We start from the raw sequence: 8,953 nt of genomic DNA, 5'->3' as shown, positions 1-8,953 counted from the left end.
ATCCTCATTGCTGCATAGAAGAATTATGTCCTTGATGCATCGCTGGGTGACAGACCCATTCTAGGAGCAGATGCAGACGTTATGAACGTTTGGCAAGCTCGATATGATGACTACTTGATAGTTTAGTGCACCATGCTTTACGGCTTAGAACCGGGACTTCAAGAATGTTTTGAACACCATAGAACGTATGAGATGTTCCAAGAGCTGAAATTGGTATTTCAGACTCATGCCCATGTTGAGAGGTATGAGACCTCTGACAAGTACTTTGCCTACAAGATGGAGGAGAATAGCTCAACTAGTGAGCATGTGCTTAGAATGTTTGGGCACTACAATCGCTTGAATCAAGTGGGAGTTAATCTTCCAGATAAGATAGTGATTGACAGAGTTCTCTAGTCACTATTACAAAGTTACTAGAACTTCATGATGAACTATAATATGCAAGGGATGACGAAAATGATTCCCAAGCTCTTCGCAAAGCTGAATCAGCGAAGGTGGAAATGAAGAAAGAGCATCAAGTGTTGATGGTTAACAAGACCATCGTATGTTGTCATTGCGGTTTGATCAATAAAGATCTTCGTAGAATATGTAGGAACCAATATCAGCATCCAAGTTTCGCCGTTGGTTATTGACGAGAGATGTGTCTCGGTCATGTCTACATAGTTCTCGAACCCGTAGGGTCCGCACGCTTAACGTTCGATGATGATTTGTATTATGAGTTATGTGTTTTGGTGACTAGAGATTGTTCGGAGTCCTGTATGAGATCACGGACATGACAAGGAGTCTCAAAATGGTCGAGAGGTAAAGATTGATATATTGGACGATAGTATTCGGACACCGGAATGGTTCCGGAGTGTTTTGGGTATTTATCGGAGTACCAGGGGGTTACTGAAACCCCCCGGGAGAAGTAATGGGCCACATGGGCTTTGGGAGGGAGGCACACCAGCCCACAAGGGGTTGGTGCGCCCCCACTTGGAAGAGGTCTAAATTGGAGTGGGGAAGGGGGCGGCGCCCCCCTTTCCTTCTCCTTCTCCTTCCCCCTTTCCTCTCCGGGAAAAGGAAGGGGGGGGGGTCCGAATTGGACTTGGAGTCCTAGTAGGACCCCTCCCCATGGGCGCGCGCCTTGGCCGACCACCTATCCCCTCCCTCCTTTATATACGTGGGAGGGGGCGCCTCCTAGACACACAATTCTTCCAAGCCATGTGCGGTGCCCCCACCACCTTTTACTCCTCCGGTCATATTTGTCGTGGTTGTAACTCTGACAGTGATGTAGGAGGGTGTGTATGGAGAGGCTAGATCTCAGCTATGGAGAAGTTGTAAATACACCAGGATGTACGAGTTCAGGCCCTTCGCGGAGGAAGTAACAGCCCTACGTCTCGGTGCCCAGAGGCGGTCGATTGAATTATGCGTGTGTGAATAACAGGGGTGCGAACCCTTCATACCGGGGAGGGGGTGGCTTATATAGAGTTTGCCGGCCCTCTCCTGCCCTTAGTGATGCAGGGTTTAAGGTACATTTAAGGTTGGACGTTACTGGTAACGCCCCTAATAAAGTGCTATAATGACCATAAAGACTACTTAATAGCCGACCGTTTGCCTGCTGAGTGACTTTAGGTCTCCTGGCAGTCGAGTGGTTGGCTTCATGGTCGAGTGATAGCTTCTTGGTCGAGTGTCTTGAACCCGTTGAGTGGGATACCTTCAAGTTGATTGAAAGGTGACTTCTTCTAGGGATGTCCTTGGGTAGGGCTCTTTGGACAGGTCCGTGCCCCTACCCTAGGTACATAGCTTCATCATTAGCCCCCGAATGGATCGAGGTTTGAACGGGGAAAGAGTTGGAGATCTTTCCGACTGGTTCTTTGGGCTACATGAGTGCCTCGTTTTGGGTCAATCGTCACGGATGACGTCATCAACCTCTTTCAGTCGCCTTGATCCATTCCAGGCCTTTCGTCGAGTGAATTTCTTTACTTGTGACATACCGAGTGTCGGCGCGAGCGGGGTCTTCTATTTTTACAAGTTGTTTTGCAGCCCACGGATGTCGTGGGATTCGGATTTCGGGAAGCGCGCGGGACGGGAGCGGCCGCAGTAATCGGAAGCGATAAAGCAGAAGCTCCTCGATTTCCACGCCACCTTTTTCGCCACGTACTGCACGCGCGTCTGCTGCGGGATTTGACTGGATTGCCTGGGCCTACCAGTCAGCCACTCGGGAGCGGCCTCTTATAAGTAGGCGGCTCGGGGTTTCCAAATAGTGTGCTCTCTTCTTCCTCTCTCCCTTCGCAAGCTCCTCCGCCACCTCCGCTCTCACCCTAGCGCCGTAGGCCCGTGCGAGATTTGCTGGCGACGATGGCGAAGGACAAGACATCCGCTCTGGAGCGCGCGAAGAAGGCGGCGGCGCAGGGGAAAGGGAAGAGATCTGCTCGGGGCGGATCTTCCTCAAGGTCTGCTCTGCCCCGCGGCTGGATCCAGGGCGACTGGATGCCGTCGGTGATCCGGCAAGAAGATCTCGACGACATGGTCGAGGGGGGAGTCATTCCCCATGAAGCTGCGCGTCTCCCGGGGAGAGAGATCGAACCTCAGCCTCGCGACGGTGAGTGTGTGCTCCTAGCCACCCATGTCGACCGAGGGTTTTCTCTGCCGCCCCATCCTTTTTTCCGGAGCTTTCTGAACTTCTTCGGAGCGCAGCTCCACCACTTCACTCCCAACTCCATCGTATATCTTGCTGCTTTCATTTCCATGTGTGAGGGTTTCTTGGGTTGCCGCCCCCATTGGGGACTCTTCAAGCACACCTTTACCTGCCGCTCTCAATCGGTCAAGAAGGCCAAGTCGAGTGACGAAAGGACGCAGGTGATTCAGCTGTGCAGGGGCCTGGCGATCCAGACGAGGGGAAAGAGTTGTTTTCCATCTATCACTTTCCCGGAGTCGGTCCGCGGTTGGCAGGCGACCTGGTTTTACTGTCAAGACCAGGCGACCCCAGGGCAGTCGACCGGACTTCCCCCTTTCTCTCTCGACCGAGCTGAAAAACCTGCTTCTCTGAAAGTGACGCCGGAGGAAAAGGCCCAAGTCAAAGTGCTGGCTGGTCGAGTGGTTGAGCCTGTCCGTGAGGGCGTGACTGGTATGGACTTGCTGGAGGTCTTCCTCCGGAGGCGCATCCAATCGCTCCAGGCTCGTGACCACCCGATGTGGCTGTACTCGGGTCTCGACGACACCACTCGGGTCCACCCGGAGGAGGTTGCTGACGAGATGCTGGAGGGGTGGCTGTCGAGCATCACGGGGAACAAAGACAACCCCCGAGGAGCCAGGAGGGTAATTCCACTCGACAACTCGTATGACGTGGACCAGGTATGTCTTTATGCTCCTGACTGAGATCTTGTTTTCTTCATTGATCTTCTTTGAGTAGGTCGATTGACTTTCGTCTTGTCTGTTGTTTTCCAGGCGACTACCGAGATGTACTCGACGCCCAACGGGGCCCAGGAGCCAACTGAGGAAGGGGAGGCGAGCGGAGGTGAGAGTGGAGACGACCAAGGTGAGTGGGAGTCCGACGGTGAAGGAGAGGAAGACGACAACGTCGACTCTAGCGAAGAGGAGGAGGAGGTTGAACCCCCTCGCCTGGAGGGGCGATCCAAGCTCACACACGATCCAGCGCGGGAACGTGGCAAGGCGACTGCTTCTGTTGGGCAGTCATCGAAACGCCCTCGGACCTCTTCTCCTACGCCGACTGGGAAGGCTCCCAAGCACCCACGCGCGACGCTGTCCAAGCCACCCAAGGCTCTGCCCAAGATGAAGATGGCTGTCCCTACTATTTCCGGATAATAATAAAACTTGCTTTCCTTCGTCGACCATGGACAGATCCTTGGTCGATTCATTGAGCCAACTGACTGATTTTCGAGATTTGCAGCGTTGCTACTTCTGAGATCTCCGCCAAGGACGACGACCAAGAGATGGAGGATGCTGTTACCTCCAACCTTGGTACGATTACTGACGTTCCGTTTTGAGTCGACTGAACATTTATTGCAACTCTGGTCGATTGAATGTTTCCCTTGTAGCCCCTCCTCATGTTATCGACCTCCCGGATGACGACGACAACGAACCGCTGAGAGTGAGGAGGAACAAGAGGGCGTCGGCTGACAAGATCCCCCAATCTGCTCCGGCGTCTGAGGCCGTAGCTCGGGATGGTGGTGACACCGCTCGGGCTTCTGTGACTTTCGCCATTCCTCTGACAAGTGTGCGGCCTTCGACGTCGACTGCGGATCCGCCTTCGCTTTTTGCCGCGTACCCTGTCCCTGAGGACCAAGCGGCTGCCGCAAAAGAGGCTATACGCCAAGCGGGGATCATGATGGAGCAAGTGAAGGTGGCTCGGGAGGCCAGCCAAGCAGCTTATGACGCGAGCTCGGCTCTTCAGAGCAACGTCCAGGTCAGTCGACTCAACACTTGGTCTGTTATGATATGCTGTTTGAAGAATCTCTTTTCCGAAGGTCTTTGTATCTGTACACCCACTGGGTGTGTCTGCCAATTCTTGGACGAGTGGGGGCACGCTAAGTGCACCCACTGGGTGTAGTCCCCGAGACTACGGTGGACTGCTGGCAGTCGACTGTAGTCTTTATATTGTGTTGCTGTAGCTGTATTTCTTCACTCGGTCTGGTCAGGCCATGTCGAATGGGACTGTATCCGGTCGACTGCGGGCAGTCGACTTTTTTTTACAGCGGGGGCACGCTGAGTGCACCCACTGGGTGTAGTCCCCGAGACTACTGTCGAATGTTCTTGATTCGGCTGTAGTCTTAGAAACGTCATCATTGTCTCTTAGTTACTCGGAAGCAACTTATTTTGGACGTCTGTCGACTGATTTTTCTTTTTACAAAAATCCTGCGAACTTGTAGCTCGCTATACTGAGTTGGAGAATTAGCAGATCCAGCTCAACCTTAACTTGGAGCTTACTCAGGAGAATTTGAAGAAGGCGCAAGAAGAAGCAAAAGGTATGGCTGGTGAGGTTCTCCATTCTTGACGAGTGGCTTTTCTTTCTTGTCCATTCTTGATGTTGATTGCACTCGACGCGCCGCAGATAAATTGGAGGAAGCTCTGAAGAAGAAGGATCAAGATCTTGCAGAGGCACAGAAGGAGGTCTTGGACAAAACGAGGCTTGCTGAAGAGAAAATGGCCTCGGTCGGAGCTCTTGAGCAGGAGAACTCCAGACTGAAAGCTGCTCTCGAGGTAGCCAATCAAGAGGTCAGCCGACTGAAGAACGACAACGTGGCTCTGCACGACAAGGCAGGTGAGCTGGCGGGGAAGAGGAACGATCTGAAGGCTTATCTCGGTGGACTCGCCAAGAAGCTGTTCGTCGTGCTCGAAGGTAATTACTCTGCCCCGACTGTCTTGCAGTTACCAAGTCTGTGTAGGGTCACTGTCTTATTCTTGAATCGTGTTTGCAGAATTCTGTCAGAACTTTGAAGAGGAGACCAGTCGAGTGGAGCCAGGCTTGGACCCTGCTAACTCCCTTGTGAAGGACGAGGCTGCAATGAACGTGCTCCGTCTGGAGTCTCGTATTGCCAGCGTGGTTGACTATCTTGCTCGACTGAAGGTTGCGATTTCGCGGATCGACACATCACTCTGGCCTGGGATGACGCTTCAGAACGACCTGAGTCCCTGATGGCTCGACTTAATGAAGTCCCAGGTCGAGTGGCGGAATGGAAGAAATCTTCTGCTAGATGTGGTGCCGATGTCGCTCTGTCTCTGGTCCGCGTCCATTGTAAGGAGGCGCGAGAAGAAAAGCTGGCCGCCATCCCAGTTGCCAATACTAGGAAGCACAAATTTCAAAACTTCATGGAGGCTTTCATTGCTGCTGCCACTCGTATTGCAGACGGGATCGACTTGGACGAGTTCGTCGCCCCTTCCAGTCCTCCTCCTGAGGAATGAAAAACTTTTGTGCTTCACTTTAAATTTGCCTCGGAATGCCGAGTGGATTTGTAACCGTTAAACTCCGCCGAGCCGAGGGCTCGAGTACTTTGATCTGAGGTCTGGGACCTTTTAGGCTTTATCTGATCTTGATTTCTCGTTGAATATCTTCATGATTTGATTCGTCGAGTGGAACTTGATCTTCACTCGGAATAACCTTGTATTTGCGGCGCAACTCCGAAGGAGAAGGCAGCAGTCGACTTGCGCCTCGTCGTCCTTGCGGATTGGGTTGTGTCCTGTACATAGGCGAGCACTGGGCTGCAGCTAAGCCTCCGAGTGGGAGGTTTGCTCTCCACTCGGTAGGATTTTTAAACACTTAGGCGAGCGCTGGGCTGCAGCTAAGCCCCCGAGTGGGAGGTTTGCTCTCCACTCGGTAGGATTTTTAAACACTTAGGCGAGCACTGGGCTGCAGCTAAGCCCCCGAGTGGGAGTCTGGCTCGCCACTCGGTAGGATTTTTAAACACTTAGGCGAATACTGGGTTGCAGCTAAGCCCCCGAGTGGGAGGTTTGCTCACACTCGGTAGGATTTCTAATCACTTAGGCGAGCATTGGGCTGCAGCTAAGCCCCCGAGTGGGAGGATTGCTCTCCACTCGGTTGGATTTTTTCGAACTTAGGCGAGTGCCTGACTGCAGCTAAGTCTCCGAGTGGGAGAACTTAGGCGAGTACTGGACTGCACCTAAGCCCCCGAGTGGGAGGATTGCTCTCCACTCGGTAGGATTTTTTCAAACTTAGGTGAGTGCCTGATTGCAGCTAAGTCTCTAAGTGGGAGAACTTAGGCGAGTACTGGACTACAGCTAAGCCCCCGAGTGGGAGGATTGCTCTCCACTCGGTAGGATTTTTTCAAACTTAGGCGAGTGCCTGACTGCAGCTAAGTCTCTAAGTGGGAGAACTTAGGCGAGTACTGGACTGCAGCTAAGCCCCCGAGTGGGAGGATTGCTCTCCACTCGGTAGGATTTTTTCAAACTTAGGCGAGTGCCTGACTGCAACTAAGTGTCTAAGTGGGAGAACTTAGGCGAGTACTGGACTGCAGCTAAGCCCCCCGAGTGGGAGGATTGCTCTCCACTCGGTAGGATTTTTTCAAACTTAGGCGAGTGCCTGACTGCAGCTAAGTCTCTAAGTGGGAGAACTTAGGCGAGCATTGGGCTGCAGCTAAGCCCCCGAGTGGGAGGATTGCTCTCCACTCGGTTGGATTATTTCGAACTTAGGCGAGTGCCTGACTGCAGCTAAGTCTCCGAGTGGGAGAACTTAGGCGAGTACTGGACTACAGCTAAGCCCCCGAGTGGGAGGATTGCTCTCCACTCGGTAGGATTTTTTCAAACTTAGGTGAGTGCCTGACTGTAGCTAAGTCTCTAAGTGGGAGAATTTAGGCGAGTACTGGACTGCAGCTAAGCCCCCGAGTGGGAGGATTGCTCTCCACTCGGTAGGATTTTTTCAAACTTAGGCGAAACGGATTCGCATCTAAGTCACCCACTGGGGGATTTCGTATGCAAACAAGAGTGACAGCAATTATTGGAACACTCTTGTCTTTGGTAAAAATAAACTGCAGAATTTTTTTCTTATTACATCTCGTCCAAGGGAGAACTCAAGTGTAAAAGGGGCGGAGCAGTTCCGCATTCCAAGCTCGTGGCTCGTCGATCTGGCAATCAATGTTGTAGAGGTGATACGCTCCACTGTGGAGGACTCTGGTGACGATGAAGGGGCCTTCCCAAGTAGGAGCAAGTTTGTGTGGTTTCTGTTGATCGACTCGGAGGACCAAATCTCCTTCCTGGAAGGCTCGGCTCTTCACATTTCTGGCATGGAATCGACGCAAGTCTTGCTGATAGATGGTCGATCTGATCATAGCCATTTCCCTCTCCTCCTCTAGGAGGTCGACTGCGTCTTGCCGGGCTTGCTCTGCTTCGTCTTCGTTATAAAGCTCGACTCTGGGGGCGTTGTGAAGTAGATCACTCGGCAGGACGGTTTCGGCTCCGTAAACCAGAAAGAATGGCGTTCTTCCGGTCGACCGGTTCGGGGTGGTCCTCAGCCCCCGCAAAACTGACGGAAGTTCATCGACCCAAGCGCCTGCTGCGTGCTTGAGATCACGCATCAGTCGAGGCTTCAGTCCTTTGAGAATCAGACCATTTGCTCTTTCAGCTTGTCCATTCGACTGAGGATGCGCGACCGACGCGTAGTCGACTCGTGTGCCTTGAGAGGCGCAAAAAGCTCTGAACTTGTCTGAATCGAAGTTTGACCCATTGTCAGTGATGATGCTATGCAGGACCCCATATCTGAATATCAACTCTCTGATGAAACCAATAGCAGTGCTGGCATCAAGATTTTTGATAGGCTTGGCTTCAATCCATTTGGTGAACTTGTCGACTGCCACAAGCACATGCGTGAATCCGCTCCTGCCTGTTCTCAGTGGACCAACCATGTCCAGTCCCCAGATAGCAAAGGGCCAGACGAGTGGAATGGTCTTCAAGGCTGATGCAGGCTTGTGTGACATGTTGTAGTAGAACTAGCAGCCTCCACACTTGTCGACTATCTCTTTTGCCATCTCATTTGCTCTTGGCCAGTAAAATCCCGCTCGGTATGCTTTAGCCACAATGGTCCGAGAGGACGCATGGTGACCATAGGTCCCCGAGTGGATATCATCAAGGATTATCTGACCCTCTTCTGGTGTTATGCACTTCTGACCGATTCCAGTCGCGCTTTCCCTATACAACTTTCCCTTTATGACTGTGAAGGCCTTGGATCGTCGGACGATCTGTCGAGCCTCTTCCACGTCCTCCGGGAGTTCTTTCCTCAAGATATACGCGATGTATGGTACCGTCCAGTCGGGAGTGATTACCAAGACCTCCATGACTAGGTCGACCACAGCAGGAATTTCGACTTCAGTCAGATCTGTGGCACTTTTCGGTTGCGGGGCTTCTTCTGTAAAAGGATCCTCCTGGACTGACGGCGAGCGGATGTGCTCCAAAAACACATTGCTGGGAATGGCTTCTCTCTTGGAGCCTATCTTTGCCAGATCATCAG

At 52.4% G+C, this 8,953-nt stretch overlaps 1 protein-coding gene across 1 annotated transcript; it reads left to right on the top strand.

Moving 5' to 3' along the window:
- Positions 1-2,334: 2,334 nt before the first annotated feature.
- LOC147985601 (uncharacterized) lies at positions 2,335-6,019 on the top strand. The gene is made up of 5 exons (XM_087544166.1): positions 2,335-3,330; positions 3,424-4,402; positions 4,866-4,961; positions 5,048-5,335; positions 5,415-6,019. The coding sequence occupies exons 1-2, from the start codon at positions 2,335-2,337 to the stop codon at positions 3,799-3,801; spliced, it is 1,374 nt and encodes a 457-aa protein (XP_087400292.1). The 3' UTR covers positions 3,802-4,402; positions 4,866-4,961; positions 5,048-5,335; positions 5,415-6,019.
- The last annotated feature ends 2,934 nt before the right edge of the window (positions 6,020-8,953 follow it).

The sequence above is a fragment of the Triticum urartu genome, chromosome 2A, assembly GCF_056163025.1.
Source record: "Triticum urartu cultivar PI428250 chromosome 2A, HENAU_Tu73, whole genome shotgun sequence".
NCBI classification, from domain to species: Eukaryota; Viridiplantae; Streptophyta; class Magnoliopsida; order Poales; family Poaceae; genus Triticum; species Triticum urartu.
Note: the sequence above shows the minus strand (reverse complement) of the source record. Positions and strands in the feature narration are given on the sequence as shown.